The following is a 25,389-nucleotide window of genomic DNA, read 5'->3' as shown; positions in this document are numbered from 1 at the left end:
GAGGTGGGAAGAAATTTCACACTTATTTCAAATCAATTTAATTAGCACTCCTGAAATGTGTGTCAAGGAAGTGATATATTCACTCATACTTCTGATTTTTTTTTGAAAGTGACAAAAACCAAGAATTTAAAAGTGACTATGGCCTGATTCCACGCTACCCTTCCACTGCCCAAATAGAGTTTCTTTTCTTTTTTTTTTTTTTTTTAAAGATTTTTATTTATTTATTTGACAGAGAGAGAGATAGCGAGAGAGGGAACACAAGCAGGGGGAGTAGGAGAGGGAGAAGCAGGCTTCCCGCCGAGCAGGGAGCCCCATACGGGGCTCGATCCCAGGACCCTGGGATCATGACCTGAGCCGAAGGCAGACGCTTAACGACTGAGCCACCCAGGCGCCCCTAGAGTTTATTTTCAAGAGACTTTCCATAAAAACATTTCTCTGATTCTGTCAACCACAGCCCTAGTACTGGTGAATGGCATTTGTTACCTGTGACTATCTTAAGGCATTTGTCCCACAGAGTCTTTCATGGTGAATTACAGTGGTATATGTTTATTTACGACCTAGAATGGAATAATTAAAGTCAGTACCAAGAATAGGCTTGGATGTGATAGGATTTATGTTTGCAGAATCCCTAAATCTTGTTTCTGAAACAAGGGACTGTCCATTGTCTAGGTAATGGGTTCACCAGCTAGCAAGAAGGAGATTCTTATTTCAGTTGATATTGGCCACCTCATGATGGGCCACACTGATCAATTACTTAAGCTCCACATTTCCTAACCTCAGTCATTCACTGACTTTTTAACCTTGGACCTGCTGACTGGTTTCTGGGTTACACTGGCAAACGAGTGTGATACTGCTTCCTAATTTATAGATATTTTGTTAGGAAAAAAATGAATCTTGAGTAATTGTTATTTTAGAAATGATCTTAAGGTTGAAATAATGAGATAATCTAATTTAGAGGTCCAGTAGACCTCCTCTGTGACACTTTGTTTGATACATTGGAAAATTCTTAGAGAAAAGTGACACCTGGTGTACCAATTTCCCATTTGCTAGTTTAGACACTCTAGGGCAGACCACAGAAAATTATATTAGTACTACATTTGTTTAAATGTCTTCTTTCCTCACATAGTCCATGACTGATTACTTTAATCCTTGTGTACTAAGAAAGTACAAACAGAAGAATTGACATTTATCCATGTTTTTAAAAGTCATGAGCAACTCTTCCTTGGCTGGTAATTGTGACGTCAGTGTGGCTTGAATTATAAGACATCTCGGCACCCATTTTGAAATGGGAGGTGGAAGGTGCCTCTTCACTTTCAAATGTCTGATGATTATTTCATTCTTGCACACAAAAATATTTGTACTTAGATGAAATGGTACAGAATATTATAGTTCTCAAGTGCTTAATTCCTCCTCATAGAAATTTCAGGAGAACTTAGGATGCATTTGGCAGGAGTTTTTCTAGGGCAATCAGGTTGCTATGGTAAACCTATTATTTTAGGCAAAAGAGGACTGTGTTAGTAAAGTGCTAATCTCTTTTCTGTTTCATGTGAGCCTCTAATTACTATCTAGCTATTGAGCGTGTACTGCAAGTGTGGTTTTTACCATTTTAAAGAGTAAAGGAAAATAAGGTCATAGAGAGTGTGCCTGCTGTTACCACACTAGCAGGTGCATTCGATAATACAGTGCTCTTCCTAGTTAATCTCATTCTGGATCTGGAAATACAGGGGTTTGTTTGTTTGTTTGTCTAGAGAAATGGAATAGGAAAGGAACGGATTTTATGTGAGTGCCTGAGATGCAAGTCTCCCAACGTGTTTTCTATTTTAAAAATGTAAATAATATCTATTGTTTATTGGGCACTTACCATATGCCAGGCCCTGACTTATGTGCTTTATATGCATTACAACATTTAGCCTTTACAATAACCTTGTTATCAGTTTTATGATTATTCCCGTCACACAACCATGGTAAATTAGGTTTAACTTGGTCTTCCAAGGAATTACATTTAACAGTGGACATCCCAAGATTAGAATCTAGATTTATTTAATGTCAGAGCCCATGCTTTTAGTTGTATCAGTGCCATAAAATGTATTTCCCTTTTTCTTTACCTTACTGACATCTAACAAACACTTTGAGACTCATTCCCAGGTCACCTTTACCAGGAACTTTTTCTGACCCTGCCAGGTATGTGTGCTAGTGTGTTTTACCTTTGTTCCCTCCACTATTAAAAGTTTTAAAATGTCCTTAATTTTGTATCTTCAGTACCTAACATAATACTTGATCCATAGTTGATATTCAAAATGTGTTTGTTGAGTGAATGAGGGAGTGATCAAACTGATGCAGCTATTCAAGGCTGATGAGCCCAGTTGCATCTATTGTTGAGCAAGAATATGTGTTAGCTATGTGGTGTAGTTTGAGGGAGGTGAGAATCAGTCTCCACCTAAACACCTCAAATGAGAGCATATGGGGTGGAAATGATTTGTGTGTGTGGTTGTGTGTTGTGTTTTCAGTTATGGTTTCTGGAGATGTTTTCAGTCTTTAACAGTTGCAATTCAGGTCCATACATCTACCGTGTGGTATCTGAAAATTCCAGATTTGTACTCCTTCACAAATGCACGAGCTTATTACTAGTGGTAATGGAGAAGATTCAGTTGGTCATTAACACCTAATGAAGTATGGGTTTACCCAATTAGTTCATGAAGGGACTCTTCCCTAACTGTTAATCCATGAGATTAGGAGGAACAACTGTTTTGTTTATCTTTGTATCTCCTCATCTGGCATACAGTAACTAGTCCCTGATGATTTGAAGGCTGTGCCCTGTGGAGACCTGACACCTTAGAACGAGAAGTTTGAAGAGAGTGGTGGGAGGAGAAGGCAAAGTCTAAAGATTGAGGGATTTGTTATGGTTAAGATTGTATAAGAAGAGGAATCCAAGAAGAAAAGAAATACCCGGAAGAAAGAGGGAGGGAACAAATATGGTGTGTGTGTGTGTGTGTGTGTGAGGGAGAGAGAGAGAGATGGGGGTGGTTGGTTGGGGGACAAAGGACTAGAGGAAGAATAGGAGGGGAATAAAGAAGAAAAGGAGGAAGAGATATATAGCTTGAAAAACAAATGTCACTTTCACAATTTCACATCATTAGCCTAATATTAGTTTTGGAAAATTAGCTTGTACCAGAGATGACTACCTTTTCTTCAGGTAATGCTTACAGATACCTCTCCATTTTCATTAGGAGAGAGTCACCTGAGCATCCTTAACTATTAAAAAGGACAATCAATAATAGTTCTAGAAATGATGGAGGAATGAGTTAACCTTTCCATCCCCTCACTCATTCTGTGACCTTGAGAGACGATCTATGGATCCCTTTTCATTGTATGACCTTGAAAAAGTCACATGATATCTCACTCCCAGAGTTCATTTTCCTCATCCATAAATTGTAGGGCTAGTTGGACTTGATCGTCCTCCATGATTTTCCATCTCTAACAATCTCTAATTTTATGAAATAATTAAATGAATATTTCTACCATAACTGTGCTCTGGCAGTTAAAAAGGATAAAAACTAGTGAAATTAATCAGTAAGGTTAGGTTTTTTTTAGTTTCAAATTTTTATTTAAATTCCAGTTAGTTAACATACAGTGCAATATTAGTTTCAGTAGTACAATATAGTGATTCATCACTTACATACAACACCCAGTGCCCACCACAGTAAGTGTCCTCTTTAATACCCATCATGCATCTAGACCATCCCCCCTACCCACCTCTCCTCCAGCAACCCTCAGTTTGTTCTCTATAGTTAAGAGTCTGTTTTATGGTTTGCTTCCCTCTCTTTTCCCACCCCATGTTCATTTGTTTCGTTTCTTCAATTTCACATATGAGTGAAATAATGGTATTTGTCTTTCTCTGATTTATTTCGCTTAGCATAATACACTCTAGCTCCATCCACATCATTGCAAATGGCAAGATTTCATTCTAATTGATGCCTGAATAATATTCCATTGTGTGTGTGTGTATATATATATATCTATATATGTATATAGATATATCTATATATACCACATCTTCTTTATTCATCGATCACTTGATGGACACTTGGACTCTTTCCATAGTGTGGCTATTGTTGATAATGCTACTATAAAAATCAGGGTAAATAAATACAGTTTTAATCTTCTAATTTTTAAAAATGTAAATGAGGCAGTCTACCTTTTATAAAGGTGTCAAGCTGCTCTTTTATTTCATCTTATAATTTAGTGGTACAGAGTTACCCTATATGTAGAATGACAGTCCTACTTAGTCCTACTTCTTAGTATTAAAATAATGTTATTTTATTTGCATATACCTTGAAGCATCTTGTAGGCAAAACCCTAAACACCATAAATGAAGGTTTCTCCAGGCTGTATCAGGTAAAATCTTACTAGCATAAAATTCCAGAATTTTCAAGTATTTTAGTGAACCAGGTGACTTCCCTTCAAAGTATAACTATTTTAAATTTGCAGTTTATTTCCATGAGATTTACTAAGTAATATAAATAATTTACTGTTGATAATGATCATTGTGTATTCTTTCTATTGTAAATGATCCATTTTTGTCCTTGGTCTGTTTTTCTTGTGAGTATACATTATTGGTTATTTATATATGAGCTCATATATATAGTCATTTTTTATTATATGTTTTATCTGTGCAAATATTTTGTCTCAGTTTATTGTTTATGTTTCAGTCTTATGTTATTTTTTGTTTTAAATATTGTTTTGTTTCAATTATTGTTTATGGTCAAACTTGTCGATTTTTTTTTTTAATGTTTCTGGTTTATTGTCATGTTTTGAATGGTCTTTCCTACCTGAAGGTTATGAAAACTCCAATCTATGTTCCTGTCCAGTATTTTATGTTTTAAACTTTTACATTTAAATGTTGAGTACTTTGGCAATTTATTTAGTTTAACGAATGAGTTAAGTAAAGGGACTTATTTTTTTTTGCAACATAGCTCGCTGATTATACCAACCTTGTTTCATGAATAATCCACTATGCCCAGGGAAGTATATACCATATTAATTTATAACATTATGCATCATTGTAAAGTAATCACACACCAAACCTTGACCCAGGTGCAAAAGTAGAATAATGCCAGGATCCCAAGAGCTCCCACTTGCCACTCCTCAATTACCACATACACCCACCCTTCTCTTAAAAGATAACCATTATTCTCACCTTTAGGTGTTCCATGCCTTGCTTTCAAGTTTTCCACCTGCATGTATATTCCCAAACACTGTGGTGTTTAGACTTGTCTGTTTTGAAACATTTCAAACAATATGTGTCACTTTGTGGCTGACTTCTTGCACTCTACATTATGTTCTGAAGATTTAGGCGTGATGTGGCAAGTGGCAATGCTCCCTTCTCTCTAAGGCAGTGCTCCACTTAAGAATATAACTGACATTTATATATTCTGTTATTGATGAACATTTGAGTCCCTTTTGAGACTATTAGGAATAGCGTTGTTATGATTGTCTGGAACATCTCCTGGTACAAACAGGTATACTTTTCTCCAGCAAATAGGACCAAGAATTGAATTGCTGGTTCATAGATTATGCATATCGACTCTACTAAATAATGCTAAGCAGTATTCCAAAATATTCTACCAATTTATATTTCCACCAGTTGTAAAATATATGCCATGTGTTTCCAGACCATTTCCAAAACTTGTTAAGGTCAGTTCTTAAATGTTTGCTAATCTGATTGGTTGGGGATGGAATGTCGTTATGGTTTTAGTTTGCATTTCCCATATGATTAAGAAGGGAGTATCTTTTCAAATGTCTACAGACCATATGATATTTAAAAACAAATATTAAAAATGTTTGACCTTTCAGTTTCATAATAACAATAGTAAATTTTGCCAATAATGCTCAAAACAATTAAGCTTGTGGTATTTGGAAATATCATTCTCCAACACTTTTATTTGGAGTTGATACCTAGTGAAATGAAATGAGCTATATGGGATAACAGAAATTACAGACTTATATAACAATTGTTTAGACTTATACTTCCATATCTGATCAAGTGCTTTGCACAAAAGAGATTTTTCATATTTGCTGAATTTCATATGAGAAATATTTTGGAGTAAGTGCATTAAGGTTTTAAATTTTAACCTGGTACTTATGGAAAAATGTACTCCAAGGCAAACATATGCACGTGTTCGAAAGATGTTTAGCTCTCTTAGGGAGTGTAAGAAATTTTAAATTAAAGATGATATTTAAAGTGAGGTATATTTTATGACTAGTTGTGCATAGCACTATAAACTCTACATTGTCTACATTGTCAATCTTGACTTAGAGTTTTTCTGTATTTTAAGGAAGTGTCAAATTTGAAATGTTTAAGTAAAATCTTTTTAAATCAGAACTTCTAGGTAGCTGCCTTAGTTCATTACTCTTTGCTAATGTATAAGCCTTAAAATACAATTCATAGGGATTTCAGTCCTTTATAAAATGGTATCATTGGACTGACTTTTTGTGTGTCCTTCAAGATTATCTGCTTTTTAAAAATGTAGTAGGAATGGGCAGACTCAGTGTAAAGTTCACATAAGTTTTGGTTGGATGATATTGATGATGTTGACTGAATTAATTTCTTAGATAGTTATTTCTGTCCTTTCCATCTGTTCCTGAATTATCTTTTCAAAAATTACTTGGCTTATTTGTATTTCTTTGAGTATATCTTTCTTTAGATATTCCTCTCAATTTGTTTAAAAAAATAGCATTTATTAGTGCTAGACATGCCAACTTCCATTATCCTTCATTCTTACTTATGTGAATATTGATAGTCATTTGAGAAGCCACATTTATAGCTCACAACACTAAAGCAATCACTGAAATAATAATATCATTTAGCAAATAAAGGAAAGAGATTGGACTCAATTTCTTATTAAAAAAGACAATAAATCTGTATGTCAGGGTTTCCTACTCCATCAACAGAGAACTTTGCTGGCTGCCAACAGGACACAAATCTCACGGTCAGCCTGGACCACAAAAAGTTCAGTATTTAGGGTCTGATTCAAGCATGTACTTATCCAGTATGAAGTTTGCATTCAGTGATCTACTAGTGGTGTGAACAAATTACTGTGGGATCAGAGAGAAAGAACACATGTTCCAGGGAACCAAATAGGGATGACAAGGAAGGTTTCATAGAGGACAGGAGATCTGAGCTGGCCGAACAGTGGGTCAGATTGTACAGAGAAAGTGGTAGAGCTCACAGCAGAGAGAAGAAATGGAGCAAAAAGCAAAGTCTCTGAACATGAGTGCACTGTGAACATCGAATATATGCTTCAAAATGTGAGTTGGACCAGGTGTGGAGAGCTCTATTAAGGAATTTCATCTCTGCCTTGAAGGTCTATGGGGACTATCACGTGAAAGGCCATTACATAATCACAGGCATGTTTTAAGGAATGGATCTCAGGGAGAGGCGTGGGGGGTGCTAACTGGGTGATGGGCATTAAGGAGGGTGCATGATGTAATGAGCATGTTATATAAGACTGATGAATCACTGAACTCTATACCTGAAACTAATAATACACTGTATGTTAATTAATTGAATTGAATTTTTTTTAAAAAAGTGGATCTCATGAAATTTCAAATTGGAAGGAGAAGAATAGTTCATTAAAAGAAGGAAGGAATCAACTGTCATCAGGTGTTTTTAAGATTTGGTGACAGATCAAATGATGGTGACCTTCTCCTGATAACAGGACACAGGAAGAGAAGTATGTGTGTAAATAAAGAGGATGAGCTTGCTGTGGGACAGATTTCATTGATGTAACTGTGGGAGACACAAATGAAGGCTTTCTGGCAATTGGAAAGGCGCATGTATTCTGGGAGAGACATCCAATTCTAAATTCAAGTTCAACCATTAAAGCTCATGTGTTGTGGGAATATTATTACTAAACCATTCACATGTGATTATTGTTTATTGCATCTGTTCAATAAATACTGATTCAGACATCATGAGGACACATGAGAAGGCAGTTGATTCTGCTGTATTTGTGCAGGTGTGTGAGTAGGAGGGTGCAAGTATCACTGATTTGGTGACATTTACTTTGGATCTTAAAAGATGAGTAGAAATTTACCTGGCAAGTATATGTCTTGGTAGTGACTAGACTTAAGCTGTGAACTAAGACAGCAAAATAATGCACTTTAAAATGTGGACCACATGAACAATTTACTCTTCTTTACCTTTTTATCTGTAATACATTAGCCTGTCTTGATTCTTGATTTTTTGCCTTTCCATATGAAGTTACTATAGCCTAGAAACTGTGTTAGAGCTATATCTATAAAGTAATTCAGCTAAGAGTTGGCTTGATAGAGCTTTTGAAAACTCCAGCAGATACATGACCAAAAAGACCCCCCAAAAAACCAAGAATTGCAAAGTGACTAATTATACTCTGATATTTGAAAAAGATACATGAATTACAATCTAGTTACTAGGGGAAAAAAATGGACCTACGACCAAATATGAACACTTTGCAATCTGACTTTATAGAAGAAATACAAGACAAACTATCCAAAATGAAAACAATGAAATGTAGATATTTGAATGTATATGCCACTATTTATTTATTTATTTACGAAGGAGAGAGAGCATGAGGGTAAGCAGCAGGGAGGGACAGAGGGAGAGGGAGAGAGAGAATCCCAAGCAGGCTCCACGCCCAGCATGGAGCCCGACACGGATCTCAGGACCCTGAGATTATGACCTGAGCCGAAACCAAGAGTCGGATGCTTAATGGATTATATCACCCAGGTGCCCCTGTATGCCAGTATTTAGATCATCCTTTCCAAAGAGGCATAGAAACCAATAATGCATATCCGGGAAACTTCCCGAATGCCTTAAAACGTTAATAAAATTGTCACCATAAACATACACCCTCAAGCTTAAAAATCTGTGTTGCCTTGATAACTAGGACTGCATTCCCTCTCAGGAATAATGTGGTTGATGTTTCCCATATCTGTTCATGAAGGACTAGTTAACCGCACGCGGTTGTACTGCTCATGGCTGTACAGTTAGTCTCTGTGTCTCCAGAGTCCAGATTTTTGTTGTCATTCACACACACACCCCATGATTTTGTTGTCATTCACACACACACCCCATGATGATGGCAAGTATGTTTGTGGACACCAGGAGGTCACTGGGGATCAGGAAGAACGGGTTCCAGCACCAACCCTGCTAATGTCTACTTCACTGGCCTTAGACAGGTCATTCAGCATCAGCTTGGTTGGGTTTCCTCATCTGTTAAATAAACTGTGGGAAGTCATGGATCCTCCTGACATTTTACAAAAAAAGAAATGTGTGCTGGTATATATTTCCAAGGAGAGATCTGAGGTCTACCAGTTAGACTTCTTGTCTGTGGACAACAGAGACCAACTTCATTAACTGGGATGGAGAAAGATTTTATGAGAAGGGTTTAGGCGCAGAGTGCAAGCGTGGACAACCAGTTCGTGCAGCACTCCAGGGACACAAGGCCCTGCCAACAACTCGCCCCTCCCGCCATTACTTTGTGCCAAGTCCCTCAGCTCCTGGATGCTCACTGCTGCGCTTGCTGTTGCTTGTGGTCCTTTGCCACAGACCCTGCGTCTTCGCTCTCACCCGCAAGAAGCAAAGCCCTGGCCAAGAGTGTCTGCTGTGTCCCTCTTCTGTCCACCAGGGCATAGGAAGAGGGAGTATCACTGGGGAAGGACAGGGACTCTGCCTCCTGCTGAACTTGGGCCTGTCTCCAAGTGGGAAGAGAGACTGGCTGAAGAGCAGCCAGAACCACACTATCTATTGCAATATCTTTCACCAGATTCTCAAAGGGACAGCGACCCTACCACTTCTGCCAGAAAAGATTATGAATCACTGCATTAGATTATCTTTAATTACAGCTCTGAAATTATATGATTCTAAATACTAATTTTCCTTTCTTCCATCATCTACCAACTCAGAATTTCTTTAACAAGATACAAATGCAGCACCAGAATGACTAACAACATTGTAGGGTCAGCCCCGAAGCATCTTATGATCATTTCAGTGGGTGTGTAATTATGATGGTTGGGCTAATGACAGAGAGTAACAGATGTCTCAGGGTAGTCACCCAGCTGAAGGTCTGCCAAACCAGCGCCAGTTCCTCAGGCAAAAGGAATTTTCTTGCTCATAGCCTTGTGGTGCTGCGTTGGGTATGTTAAGGTGCAGTCTGGCTTCATGGTTCAGTGCACAAACTTTAAGGTTAATGAGGATGGATATAAATTTTGAATCTGTTCCTTATGAGCTGGTTTGCCATAGGAAAGGAACTTGGCCTCGGTATGTCTCTGTTTCCTGTTTAGTAAAATGACAGTGATAATGCTAGTCAGTGAGTGAAATGGTGAAAACAAAATGATGGAATTGAAAGAATTATAGTGTTTGACACGTAGTTACAGCCCAAGAAATAACGATGACGGCCATAATGATAATAGTTAAGGAATTCCCAAACTGTGAACCAAACTCATTTCAAAAAAATGTTTATACTTTAAAATTTTTAAGTCAAGAATAATAAAGGTATTTAGGTATTTAGGTCATGCACTTTGATATGCATTCCATGGTAAAATGAGTTCTATAAATTATAAAATTGTTGCCTATAAATAGTCATAAAACATCGCCTTGAAATGTACCAATGAGCATTTTTTTTTTCTTATGTGGCCAATAGACCCAAAATGAAAATATATAAAAACATTTTTAAATGACATTATACTAAATTAAGTCAAAATATATACCACTTGGTATTATCAAATGAAGTTGAATATGAAATACCCAGAGGGTTTCATAACTGAATTAGTCTTCAAAAATGAATGAAACAAGTGTCACTTCAGTCCCCCCGGCCTCCGTGGCTCTTGTGCTTGGGCCTCAGCTTACCGGAGGCAGGTAAGAAAAGTTATTTGCCGAACTGTTTAACCAGGCTTCACGGTGTGCTTGTGTCCTTGGGAAGCCCGCCGATTCTGGGACGCTCCTAAGCCATGTGCTCTCCCTGCACGTTTTGCAGGTAAATGCGAATGCGGCAAGTGCACCTGCTACCCTCCGGGAGACCGCAGGGTGTACGGCAAGACGTGTGAGTGTGATGACCGCCGCTGTGAAGACCTGGACGGCACCATCTGTGGGGGTGAGTGCTCCTCGTGTTCTCAGGCCTGCAGCCTGCCTGCAGCCCGGGTGGCCTGCCTTTCTCACCCTACTGCTTGCTTGCTTGCTTGTTTTTTTTTTTTTTTTTTTTTTTTAAGGAAACTCTGGGGCACCTGGGTGGCTCATTTGGTTGGGCCTCTGACTCTTGGTTTCGGCTCAAGTCATGATCTCCGGGTCCCGAGATCGAATCCTGTGTTGGGCTTTGCGCTCGGGGAGTCTGCTTGGGATTCTGTCTCTCTCTGCCCTTCCCTCTGCTCATGCACTCTCTCTCAAATAAACAAATAAATAAAATATTTTAAAAAATAAAAAGGAAACTCTGTTAAAAAGAAGATCAACTTAAAGCAATATACAATTAGACCTAAGAGCATTATCTAATTAGGTTTGCAATGATCTTTATCTTCTTGGACCCTTGATTTAGGGCTATGTGAAGACACACAGTATGCTGGCGACAAAAGGTTGCTGAGATTATACAAGCTCCTGTGAAGTCAGTGACAGGTTTTGCTGCACCTGATCAGTTGAAAATGATGTTTATTGTTCTCTAATAAAAACCTGGGGGGGGCGGGAAGGAGGTATTACTGACCTATGTGAAAAAAAGCAGTATGAATACACTCAAAGTTTACTTACAAAATCACAAAAAATAGACACTCCATTTCCATGATGGCTCAGAGACCCAACAGGAGCTGAATGACAGTTAAAAACAAACAAACAAAAAACTAGAGGGAGATCGAGATAGAAAGAGGTCAGTCAGCACGGAGTCCCGAGGCTGAATGTAACAATGCCTACCGAGCTCCACCCAGCTGAGGGGATGGGCCGCCATCATTCCCCTATTTCAGTCTTGCAAGACTTCCTGTGTCTGAGGTGATGTGTTCCAGCTCCAGTTCCTCACAGGCTCTCCGGTACAGTCCTGGTGAGCTGGGTGGGCAAGCCTACTCAAAGACTCTACCTCTCCTCAGACAATGATCGTAATGTAATTGGGTGCTGTTACTGGAAAAAAAAAATCAAAATGCATGTCCGGCTTACCAAAGGTGGGGACACCATCTGTCTCACATCCATGCATGTCTCTCTGTTTTCTCTCTATCCAGCTATAAAACACTGGCCATTGGAGCAAACATACTTTCTTCCCTTTCTCCGGGAGCCAAAGGAAAAGGCCCTTTTTTAAAATAGGTCTTATGCTGGGTGTCTGTCTCCCCCAGCCCTGAGAGATTGCTCCTGCTTTCTTCAGGTCACAGATGGAACAGGGAGTGAGGTTGGAGGCGTTCATGTCTCCAAACTAAAAAGTGGTAGACCCGGGATTTGAGCTCTGAGGTTCAGTTCACAGATCTTTCTCGGTACCACAGTTTTCCCCAGGGTGACATCAAACTGTTTTGACTTTTTGTCTATATTCTTTTTGGCTTGGATTTTTTTCTTCAGTGGTAGTTACCAGAAATATCTAAGTAGATTATAGTCTTTTTTTTTTTTTTTCTTCAGTAAGTGCCTTTATGTTTACTAACTCATTTAATTCTTACAGTGATACCTAAAGCCCACCTGGCACCTGGAAAGAACCACTGACATGTGTTTGCTCTTATGAGCATCATCATGTCTCTCACATGGAGTGTCTACCTCACATGGGTCTCCTTGCCCATCTGCCTTGGTAACTTGGTTGAAAGGGTTGATATTGTAGAAACCTGTTACATCTACATACCCATTAAATTATATATGCCATTCCCCCAGTGAATCTGTCTCTCTCTCTCTCTCTCTCTCTCTGACTTTGGGGAGGAACTCAAAGCTGACAACAAATCTGTATAGCTCCGTGCTAGATGAGATCAAACATCTACTAGGTAAGCGAGAGAATATCTCACAAGGTAATAATTTTTTTAGACTAATTCTTGACTCTGCTTGTCTACAGTCTGTATTTTGTCCATCTACGCAGAGTTATTGTGCCCCAGGGGGAACTGATTTCCACTAGCCAAAGTAGTAAAAGACCAATGTATAAACCAGAAAGCCAGTTATTTGATATACAATGAGAAATATAATTGTACCAGAGACTAGAACCCTTTGTAGAGAAACTCCGTGGGAAGTAAGATTCTGAGATAAGGATTTGAATGCAAGTAATTTACTGGAAGGGTGAAGGAGATTTTGGTAGGAGAGTGGGAAAGTGGAGGCAGTCAGTTACGATTGTGTTATCAATCCTGTTACTGCTGTGGTCAACTGGAGCTTCATCTGAGAACCGGAGATGAAACTCTGGGAACCTGGGTAAAGCACACAGTTCTTAGTTATCCATCAGTCGTGGGCTGAGGACTGCTTCTAGGAGGCATTATCTCCCCTGCCACACCCAGCATGCCTCAAAGGGACACACGGGATCTCAGAGCAGGCTTCTCTGGCTGGCCAAGACCTTGGGGCCGAGAACTCCAGGTGGTGCCAGGTTGAAGTCCCCAAAACAGTAAGGATGGTATTGGTGGGCACAATATCATCTGCCAAAGGATTACAACTCTCATGCCCACTGATCTGAGTATCTTCTCTGGATGGTGTGGAGGACACACCAGCAGAGTCTTACTCTTTAATACTGTCTAGATTTTGCCAACCATCCAACCCAACCTTTCCTTAGACAGGATGTAACACCGTAGATTACACGAGAGTTATAGACATGCAGACACATCTTATCCTCCTGCTGTAGCCTTACTCATAACTTGGGAGATCCTTACTCACACTGTGAGAAATTAATTCTTGGGGGGTTGATCTTACCGAATAGAGATGGTATCATAGAATGTAATTATCAGAGGACAAAGGCGTTTTCAAGTTTGGGGAGAGGGTTGCTCCTGCTCAAGGGAGGGCCCCGCCCTGCCAGTGGTGGACAGATAGAAGCCAGATGTGCGGGCATCTTTGATCACTATAATGGGATGCATGCATTCCCTCAGGCTTTTTCTTAAATCTTAGCAACCAGCTCTAAAAAAATCACCTATGCATTTAATTTCATATTCTAAATTTTATTAACAAGATTTTATTGACCAAAGTTCTCTGAATACTTTTCAAGTATGTAAAGGGAAGAAGTCTTGGGAATTTTCCTAAAAAAATGTCTTAGGTTATGCATAATTTCACTTTTATAGTTGAATAATGTCCTTGAGAAATTTGGGGTTAGGATGATACTAGTATTTTAAAAGATTGTTTATAGGTGACAGTGATGTGTTTCTCTTACCCCCTTCTGCTTCATCAAAGCTCCTTGAGCTGACCAGCCCAGGTGACAGGACAGGCCATTAAATTCTGCCCCCTGTTCCTCCCTAGGGCTGATGCACACATCTTTATATATTCTAGTGAGTATTTTTTGCTTTTCTTGTCATTTACTTGTGAATCTTTACTCCTGATGGTCATTCCTATTGCTTGGGGTGGGATAGTTCCAGGAGGGAGAGGGAGAGATTTCCCTATCAATGGCCTACTCATGTTTATCCTAAGTAACCTACAGCTAGAAAAGCTACGTATAACTTACAGTCCACACATACACTCTGTTTAGTATTCCTCACCAAGACACTGTCTATTCTTTTTTTTTTTTTTTTTTTTAGGGGATCTGAAATTTTATTTAAGAAACTATTAGGCATAGTTTCAATTAGGAGCAATCTAGTAACACTCCAAAAAGAAATATACTGGTGGTATTGGGTGAAACATATTCTGAAGATTTTATTACAATGAAGACACTGTCTATTCTTATTCATGTTAATTATAGTCTATAAAGTTGCTGTGAACACTGAATTAGCGAATACTGAATCATTGTTCCTGAGAGAAATACGGGGCCCTGTTCCTGCCTCTGGTCAGAGGACTTTCATTAACAGATCAATACATGCCCTTGTATTATGTATGTTTCTGTCTAAAGACACCTTGTGTAATATATAGCTGATTTGTTAATATTGAACTCATGGCCAACAGCCCTATAACTCACACCTGAATGGAGATTATGTAGCAGATGATTTCTCTGGAAGGCACATTACAGCCTTTTTGTACTTAGGTGCACAATGTAGCACTTTGGCACTCTACTTAGGGGACATCTTAAACATCAAAATCATCAGCAAAAAGCACAAAAATGTAAAAAGCAGGGCACTAAATATACTGCAGAAAGGACAGTTGTTTACAGTGTAAGAGCTGAAACAAGAGGTGGAGGGTGATCTTCTTTGACCTTAGCTGAGAACGTGAACCATTCTGCCTATGTGCCCCAATGACCTGGAAAATTTTCATGAGTATTGATTTCAGGGATACAAATACATTTTAGTGAGTAGGCAAAATCTCAAATACGGAATTTGCAGATAAATGAGAATCAGCTGTAATTCGTGTTCTCACTGGGAACATTCCCTCCCACCATAGCTTTGCACTTGGGCTCAGAGTGTGATTTCCTTGGGCCAGCTAATAAAGGTACTGTGATTTTAATTTGTTTCTTTTCTGAGCACTGCTTTAAGGGAGGAATTACTCGAGCCTTGGTTATTATAGTCTTGAATTTCATCTATGTCTCAGCTGTTCCCTGGAAAGAAAATATAAGAGACATGCCATTAATTTACATGTTGGAATCTACAGTAACTTTAGGATTAAAGTATACAGCATGCCAAACCAAGTGATGAGGATATCACAAGTTCCTTGACTTCCCATGAACCTTTATGTAAATGTACTTTAATATTTAGAAATATAAATAGCAATATAGTACAGTAGTTAAGACTGCAGATGGGAGCCCAACATTGGCTCTGACGCTTACTAACATTATTTGAGATAGTTTACAAAACCTCCATTTCTCACCTATAAAATGATGATCATAATATACCTCTTATAGGGTTTCTGCAAGATTAGATGAGCTAATGCATATAAAGTACCCAGCATATATGTATCATACACATGTGACATACATATATGTGACATACATATATACACACACAGTAGATATTATTATTACTGGTATATATACATATAAAGAGAGTGACAGACATAACAAAGGCAGAATTTTATGCTGTGGACTACTGTAAACTCTATGAGATGTGTAACAGGGTTCCATGTTTGCTTATTAATTCCTTTTGTAACAACAGTTTATTATTCAGAACTGTGACTTTCTGGTGTTCAGTTTTAGATGGAATGAGTGTTTTCTCCTGTTTACTTTTTGCATAAAGCAGTCCTTCTCCTCACACTTGACAGTGAGCTACCAAATCCAAGTGGCCGCTGTGCATCTCAGAAGTATTTTTAGTGGTTCTTACTCAGCAGTACATCTTCTGTGGGGGATCTTCTCGTAGATTCCCCGAAGCATGGAAGAGCACAATTAGGAAGACACCGGCCAGTGGGGTTCCTCAAGCCACAGTATGCATTGCCAATGTTTCTGTATTTCTCAGTATATCTAAAAATATCCTTTATCATAAGAAAAACCCCTCTTCTTATTTAGTAATACCTTATCATGCATATAGCACATAATGATAATTAAATCGGCAAATACTCATTGCATACTTATTCCATGTAAAGCCCTGCTTGGCCCCTGAAGCATACACACATCCTTAAATACTTTTCATTTCCTTGATGCCGTTCTCTCTGACCTATATGCTCATAGCATTCCTCTTGGTTCAGTGTTAAGCCCGTGGAAACTCGCTCTACCTCCAGCCATTCCACATAACTGACTCTCCCTGAGGTTATTGATAAATCCTTGTTGCCCAAATCCCGGGTGATTTTCAATTCTCATTCCAGATGACCACATTAAAACACAGGGGTTGTAGTTACTCTGAAACCCCCATGAACTTGTCTCCCCTCTGGGCCTCAGAAACACCTGTCCCACCCGTTTCTTCTCCCACTTCTCATAACCACTTCATTTCTTTTCCTTGTTCCTCTTCCTGAGCCTACCCATAAATCTTAGTATTTCCCTTGAAATGGCTGGATGTCTTCTGCTGTTTGTTGTCCTCATGCCATCTCAGCCTCTCCCACATTCATCTTCAGGTCAGTCTCTCAAGATGATTTCTTAGCTCCATTCCCCTTAGCTCCAGACTCTTCAAATTCTAATTAAATATTTTCATATGGAAATTCTTCCAACTTCTGCTTGGTTGAAACTGAAGTTATCATTTATTTCTTCATTAATCCAGCAAATATTTATTGAGCCTCTACTCTTTGCTGGCACTGGAGATTTGGTGGTGAATCTACTGGGGCTTACAATCACGGGTGAAGGGCAGACATTGACAAAGGAATGACAGTGAGCCAGATGTGCTGAATGGGGACATACGTAATTGGGGGATTTAACCTAGATTCTAATGCCTCCATATCTGGATAACACTATATGATGCATAGTATGCGCTCTGCACATATTAACTGGCTGAACATGACACCTGCCATACTTGGTGGTAAGAGGATGGGTAGAACTCAGCCAGGTGTGGTGGTGGAGATGACAGGGCAGTACAGAGAACAGTGTGTGCGAGGCATCTGTAGGAAAGCGAGAGTGACATATCCAGGAACATTTGAGAACCAGAAACCCTGGATGATTGGAGATTGGAAAGCAAACGGGAGAAAGGTGTGATATGTCTTAAAAACCATGTTAATGATTTGAGGTTTCGCTCAAAGGATGGTAGGAAGCCATAGAAGGGGTATATAATCCCTGTGGTGAAAAAGTGCCTCTGGCTGGAGGGTGAAGTATTCATTGTTCAGAGGAGTTTGTTGGAAAGGCTGGTGGGCGAATATGGATGTTAGGAGAGTAGTCCTGGTGAGAGGTGAGGGTGTTTCAGCTAGGTAGTGGACGGTACAGATGGAAAAACTTGGATGCGTTGATGATGGCATTACCAACAATATGGACAACAGGCTAAGAAAACCCTTACCTTGCTGCAAGAGACTCTGACCCTCTGTTAAACTCCTAGTCCGGTTCCCTGGGAACAGATGAAGATAGTATACGCCAATGTTACCAGACAACATTGCTCATGGTAATAGTGATCTGTGATTGATAAATTTCAACTAGATTGGGAGGGAATATGACTGAACTCTAAATGTGTGGTGGGAATGCCGTGCCCTGGTGGGGTTTCCGGGAGCTATGCTTAAGGAATCATTAGGGGAGATTTGGGCTCCTCTAGGGCATAAGGCTTCCTGTAAGCCAGGGAAGCCTCAACATCTGTACCATATGGATCTCATCTCTGGGCCTCTGGGCTGTGTTATGATAAGAGAAGGTAATTCCCATACCACCGTATTGAGCTGTCATCCTCATGAATTGCTGCAAGGACTCGCATGCAGAGGAAAGTCTGGTACCGTCCTGCTGCCAAGATGTGGTTCCAGCCTCCTTTCCTTCCAGGGAGACTAGTGCCAAATGTCAGCTCAAAGGCTTAGCGGGGTCCCTGCTGCCCCAGGAGTATGAGCAGCATTTACAGAAATCCTTGATTAAGGGATGAGTGAAGGGCGGGATAGATTCAAGGATGAGTCCCAAGTATGAATCCCAAGTTTCTGATTTGAGTAATTGGATGGAGGAGACAGTGTTTTGTGGCACCAATTGTCTCCATCTTTTTTAAAAATGATTTCTTCAAAGAGGGCCATGGAGATGGAGAAATTTGGATGTGTTGTGACTTTGTCCCTTTTACCTGGCATTGTGTTCCTTAGCTTCGCTTCTCCTTGAGTAACTCATCATTTTTCCATTCTTCTGTTAGTCTTCCAAATTATCTCCTTTAGGGAGCCTTTCTGAAATTCTTCTGCACTTCCTCCATACTGCAATACCTTCATCGTAACATCACGCTATTTCTTTTTTTTTTTTTTTTAAAGATTTTATTTATTTATTCATGAGAGACAGAGAGAGAGGCAGAGGGAGAAGCAGGTTCCCAAGGAGCAGGGAGCCTGATGTGGGACTCGATCCCAGGACCCTGGGATCATGACCTGAGCCGAAGGCAGACGCTTAACCATCTGAGCCACCCAGGTGCCCCAACATCACGCTATTTCACTATAAGTGTTCTTGTGTCTCTTTTCTTCAGATCTCTCTGCCTCTCTCTTTCTCTCTCTCATTACTGTATCCTCAAACTTAGGTTAAGGATTGATCCCAAGAAGTTTTTTTTTTCTTTGAATAAATTGAAAATTAACAGAGCCACAAATAAGGGGAGGTGGGGACAGAGAATAAAAGAGAGAGACAGAGATAGAGATCCAAGTTTGGAATCAGAGAATTCTTCAAGTGGGAATGAACATTTGACCTGAGCCTTGAACAGCTAATATTTAGATGTGTAGAGCTTGGGTGTGAAAATCATTTTGGGTTTGGGAGGGCTAAGCAAAGGCACAGAGATGAAAAAATATCTGATATGTTGAAGGAATGTATTTGTTTCATTTTCTTACTTCAGAGCTCATTCTCAGCTGCTCTTGAATCCATCCTTGGGGAGGATTTTTTTCAAACTACTCATTCATCGTGTACATTATTTTACTTCACTTATTTTATTTTGCTCATCTTTAGATGTTTGAACATTATAAAATATTTTGCATTGTTTTTTTATTTTTCAACATTAAAACAACTAAAAATATAATGAAAAATATAAAGGACAAAATAAAAATCCTTCATAAATCTATCATTCAAAGACAATGTCTGATGATATTTTGTTGTATTTCTTCCTACATTTTTATGAGGGATAGAACTTTTTTTTTAAATCTTGGTTTATGAATCTTCTCTGGCTATTTTGATATTTTGTCTGTAGAAAGTCCGCATTCTGGTATGTGTGCACTCGGCTGCATTCTTTCAGAAAAGATTTAAGTGAGTAGAAGTCATCATTTTCTTATAAGCTAAGTGAGCATTACCACACAGCAAGATGAATGTGAATCTCCTATTCCGACAGACCAGGATTTGGATTCTGGCTCCATTTCCTACAAGCTGTAGTAACTTACACAGGTTATTTGGGCTCTGCCTTGGTACACTCACGTGTGTGGTAAGGATCATAATGCCCACCGATTTTCTTTATGGTGAGAAGGAGACATAAGGAATGAAACGTGCCTGCGACTGCAGGCCAAGTGGGCATCCAGGCATGCCCTGTGCATGCAATGGAAGCAAAAGATTGAAATATCCATCTTCAGGGGTGCCTGGGTGGCTCAGTCGTTAAGCGTCTGCCTTCGGCTCAGGTCATGGTCCCAGGGTCCTTGGATCAAGCCCCGCATCGGGCTCCCTGCTCCGCGGGAAGCCTGCTTCTCCCTCTCCCACTCCCCCTGCTTGTGTTCCTGCTCTCACTGTCTCTCTCTCTCTGTCAAATAAATAAATAAATAAATAAATAAATAAATAAATAAATAAAATATTAAAAAAAAATGAAATGTCCATCTTCAGAACAAGAGAAAACAATGCATCTGTCTTGGCTATCTTAAAGCATTAGCTGCGGAATTTTTAGAAGGAAGTTGGCATCATATGAATCATCAGTTCTGTGTTTCGTAGGAGTGGCAGTTCTTTGTACAAAACATTTAGTCTCCCCCTCACGTGGCAACCAGGGGTTAACTAATCTTGCTAGTAGGAGTGTGTGAAACTCATTAATATCATCCATCTGGTGTGGCTTCAGAGGTGAACAAAACTGAAGGTCAGTAATATGAGTCATTTTCTCCATTCACCGTCAGACTCCGAGCCATAGTTTGCGTGGTCTTTCACCTGGAGAGATGAACTAGAGCCCTGTGCATTGAGCATGTGGCCAGAGAGCCAAGCAGAGACAGCCTGAGTACTTTAGCAAACAAGGGCTGAGTAAAACCAAATGCATCCATAAACCTACCAAATCAGCAGGCACATGAGAAATAATAACTAGCCCTGCTTATCTCCTCCTAACAGTAACACTGAAGATGATGAAACCAGTTCCAGTAGGTGGGGTAAATTAGCAATTGTACCTGAAGATGAATGTAAATAATTACATAATTCTAAGCAGTTCAGTTTTGATTACACCAAGATTACGACCTGAAAATGAGAGTCATGAAAATGACTGGCAAACAGAAGATTGGTATGAAGTAAGACCCTTCTTACTTTAATTAAATTATTGGTGAGTCACGTTCAATGATCGTAGACCACATGCAGACCTTCTCAAAACATCTTTATTAACAATGAAAATTGTATGTGATCTGTAAGTGCATGGATTTTTTTAAATCAAATATGTCACTACTGAAAAAAAAAAAAAACATGCTCTGTCCAGAGTGATAATCCCTAAGAATTACTCACTTTTTAGTGGTGTTCGATTTTAAGATTTCATGAAGAAAATAGATCCACATGTTGGCTCATGTGTGTTTAATTGTTTTAGGCTAATAGAAACTTAATCAGAGACCTCCGTCCTGTCCTCCATTTACCCGAGATAGGAATAGGAAATGGCCTGCTTGTTGATTTTCTTCTTTCCTCTGGGTTCCTGGAATAGCTGCTGCCCATGGGTCCCATGGAAGAAACAAGAAGGGATAATGAAGAGCCACCTCTTAATTACACAATCAGCTCACATTTCTTCTGGGAGTTCTTTAGTTCATAGCTGTAAATTGAAGGAGAACATGCAGCCTGAGGATAATGAGGATAGTGACCCCTAGGAGCTGCGGGATTGCTCACATTGACCAAGGTCTCCAACCACTGACTCAAGCCAAGCCTCTCTTAGCTTGGGTAGCAGGGGGATTATCTCCAGATTATATCTTAAGTCACAAACCTCTTCTCTGAGTTCCTAAGTGTACCAGTCAGGACTGTAGGTGATTCACAGAAATGTATCTGCAGGTTGTCACTCCAGGGATGGATGGTGAGGAGACTACCCGAGAGCCATCAGCGTCCCACACATCTCTGTCTTTGCTTCTGCCCTTCCGGTGTGACTTTTATGGTTGTGCTCCTAGAAAGCCTCCAGTGTGTCTATCTTCTAGGGGAGAAAAAATGGGAGCGAAAAGGGCAAAGGGCAAAGAGTAAAGGACACATGCTGGCTGAGTCTGTCTCATTTTCTTTGGATGACAGTAGCTTTCCCGGAAACCTCACCCAAGAGATTTTCTCTTATATCTCATTTGTTAGAGCTGTGTCTTAGATCAAAAGGAGCCTGGGTAATCAAACATTTTCAGATGGGCATATTATCACCTCCCTGAAAAAAAAATAAGTGTCCCCCTAATATTAACAAGGGGAAAAGAGTATTGGGCAGGCAATATGGAGTACCTGATGCAGTTAGATCCACTCATGGGTCATTTTCCTAGTTGAGAAACACCATTGCAGTATTTTAAGGAAATGTGTCTCAAAGCCAGTGAATTTCATTGGAAATGGTCTTTGTCTAGAGTAGCACTGTCCAATAGAATTTTCAGAGATAAAGGGAGTGTTCTGTATCTGCATCATTTTACCCAGGAGCCACCGGCCACACGTAGCTACCAGGCACTTGAAATGTGACTAGTGCACCTGAGACACTGCATTTAACATTTTTTATTTAACTTTTTTACTTAACTTTAATAAATTCAAATAGTATGCATGACTAGTGACTAATATATTGGGCAACACAGGTCTGGAGCATCCTTGGTGAATATTTTGGTGTAGGGGAAGGGAAGAGAATAGGAAGAAAGAGCAAGGATGGGGATACCAGGAGCTAAGTATCTGGGAGAGGTGAGTGGCTTTGGAAATGAAAATCAAATGGAAAATTACTCACCGGTGTGGAGACTTGGGAAGTCAAGTGAAGGCCGATTTAGTGTACTTCAAATAGTTCATTAGGCTGGATCTTTCTAAGGTTCATTCTAGAATGATCTGTTGTACATTTATTATATGAAGATAACTTACCACTATGGATTCTGCCACCCAGCAGACATGTTGTTCTTACTGAATGGTATATATGCATTATATTCCAATAAGTCTTCCACGGCTGGGTGCTTCATTTATAGGCCTAAGTGACAGCATAGTAGAGATGGTCTGGCAAAAGCTGACTGAAACTACTCTCATGGTCTTTTTTTTTTTTTTTGGACTCCAATTTTCAGCAACATTCCGCTCAGTGGGCCACCTTTATGGAATAGTTTCCCTTGTCCTTTTATAAAATTGCCTCATTGTCTTCCTTCTTTACTAGATGTTCCTACCTGTCCCGTTTCTCCTCCTCTACCCGAGCCCTAAATATTGGAGTTCCCTAAGATTTATTTCTCCCTAGGTGGACTCATTCACTTCCAGATGTTATCTATTTATTGGAAATTCCAGCATATATAACCTAGCCCTAACCTGTGAGCACCAGACTCGTGTCACCTGCTCCTGTGACCTGTCTACTTGGTTGATAAGAGCATCTCAGATACACGAGGTTCAAAGCAAGAGCTGATTTTCTGCTCCCAGCAATGCCCTCCTGCTGCTTCCATATCTAGCAAATAGCATCATGATTTATATTTCCCTAGCTAGAAAACTAGTCCGTCCTTTCTCACCACGTCCAATCCAACACCAAGTCCCATAGGCACGACCCCCTCTGTCTACTCTCCTCATCGGTGCCTCCACCTTATCACCTTCCACGTGGACTGCTGCAACTCCGTCACTTAGCCCATACTTGGTGCCTCCCAATACACCTTAATCTCCCCCACCCAGTTGCCACGCTGAATTTGCAAATTGTAAATCATATCGTTTCACTCTCTTGCCTAACACCCTTCTATGATTTCCCATTTTTCTGAGAATAAAATTGAAACTCCTTACCAAGAATAGACAATTTCCTCTGTTCTCATTCCTGAATATTTCTCTGGCTTTGTTATTTATTCCATTATTTTCTTACTCAATTTTCTTTGAACACATTGACCTTTTTTCACTGCCTATAACATGCCAAGCTTTCTTATTCCAAGAACTTTTCATTAGCTTTCCTAGAACATTGGCTATCTTGGCTTCTTATCCCGTGGGTGTCGCGGAGGGATCCTTCTCTGACTACCTCTCTGACGACTCCAGTTAGCATTGTTCTCGCTGTAGAATGCACTAGTGCCCTCTTTAGTTCTCCTACAGCTCAAGTGTTTTTGTGTCCTTTTCTCTACCCTCGTGAACTATAAGAACCATGACAATAGAACTAGTGTGATGCCTGGTGCACAATCAATAGTTTCTCGAATGGATGCCTATATCATTAAAGTTTATTTTAAAAAGATTGTATAAAGATTTTAACAAAATTTGAGGTAAAGAAAAGCCACGTCAATGGCAAAACAGAACATTTAAATACCAATGCATTTTGACCATTGTCTGGGCTAGATGCCAACCTAATTTTGTGGAATGATGTGATGAATGAGCTAATAAACGAAAAACAATTTCCTTGATTATAAGGAAATCTTATATTTCCTATTTCTCCTATTTCCTTGAATATAAATTTTATATTAAATTACTTGCTGTGAGGAGCCATTTAGTTATTCTCAATGATATCCTAAGTTAAAGGGAGAATGGCTTTCTCTGCAATAGAGATTAAATGATTCCAATTATGTCAAATTGATGGAAATTCTTACTAGCCCAGGGTCAGTAAGAAACGTGAACATTTGGGGGCGCCTGGATGGTTCAGTCAGTTAAGCGTCTGCCTTTGTCTCGGGTCATGATCCCAGGGTCTTGAGATCGAGCCCTATGTCGGGCTCCTTGCTCTGCAGGGAGCCTGCTTCTCCCTCTCCTCCCCACTTGTACTGTCTCACTGTCTCTCCTTCTCAAATAAATAAATAAAATATTAAAAAAAAAAAAAAAAAAGAAACGTGAACATTTGGAAAGTCCTGAGCTGGATGTAATTGGTGCATAGAAGTATCCCAGCTTATCTGCCTCCCAAGATGGATGATGTTTTTTAACGTCTTAAATAGACCTCACTTTAAGTGGACTTTTGTTTTATTGGGGAAGTCAAGATATAATCAATTTAATAACTATTTTTTGTGTATGTAGCTCTTAGAGGGTACTGATTCTCTAACTTCACTGCATCCTATCAAATGCAAAAATAAAACAGAGCCATCCAAGAACTGTCCTTTGTCCTTCAGTGACAGTGTATTAACCAGATGACCTATAAACATGCCCTGGATTCAGTTTATGGTTCTCAGCTGAGATTTGTGGGGGGAAAAATGAAAAGGAGATTTTGTTAAAAAAAAAAAAAAGATTTCAGGGGCTGCTGGTGGCTCAGTTGGTTAAGCGGCTGCCTTTGGCTCAGGTCATGATCCCAGGGTCCTGGGATTGAGCCCCGCATCGGGCTCCCTGCTCCACAGGGAGCCTACTTCTCCCTCTCCCACTCCTCCTGCTTATGTTCCCTCTCTCGCTGTGTCTCTCTCTGTCAGATAAATAAATAAAATCGTTTAAAAAATATTTCAATCTACAAGTATTGTTTTGAGGATTCACTATGTCTGGGGCCGTGTGCTTGGCACTCTGAAGGACTACAGTGATGAATCAGAAG

General features: G+C 39.6%; 1 protein-coding gene and 1 long non-coding RNA gene across 7 annotated transcripts in view; both read left to right on the top strand.

Moving 5' to 3' along the window:
- Nucleotides 1–25,389, top strand: part of ITGBL1 (integrin subunit beta like 1) — a 245,934-nt gene that overhangs the window by 168,022 nt on the left and 52,523 nt on the right. For all 6 annotated transcript variants that reach the window (XM_045869667.2, XM_064585919.1, XM_054506403.2 and 3 more), the window contains one exon: nt 11,016–11,132. In XM_045869667.2, the coding sequence (XP_045725623.1) occupies nt 11,016–11,132 (117 nt within the window). The remainder of the gene's footprint in view (nt 1–11,015; nt 11,133–25,389) is intronic.
- LOC123839874 (uncharacterized) lies at nt 11,139–21,193 on the top strand. Its single transcript, XR_006789775.3, has 2 exons — nt 11,139–12,966; nt 14,342–21,193. It is a non-coding gene; the product is annotated as an uncharacterized LOC123839874 (long non-coding RNA).

Source organism: Mirounga angustirostris, unplaced genomic scaffold (assembly GCF_029215605.1).
Source record: "Mirounga angustirostris isolate CCGP_5_RB_7025 unplaced genomic scaffold, mMirAng1.0.hap1 SCAF_3, whole genome shotgun sequence".
NCBI classification, from domain to species: Eukaryota; Metazoa; Chordata; class Mammalia; order Carnivora; family Phocidae; genus Mirounga; species Mirounga angustirostris.
This window is presented reverse-complemented; position numbering and strand designations above follow the sequence as displayed.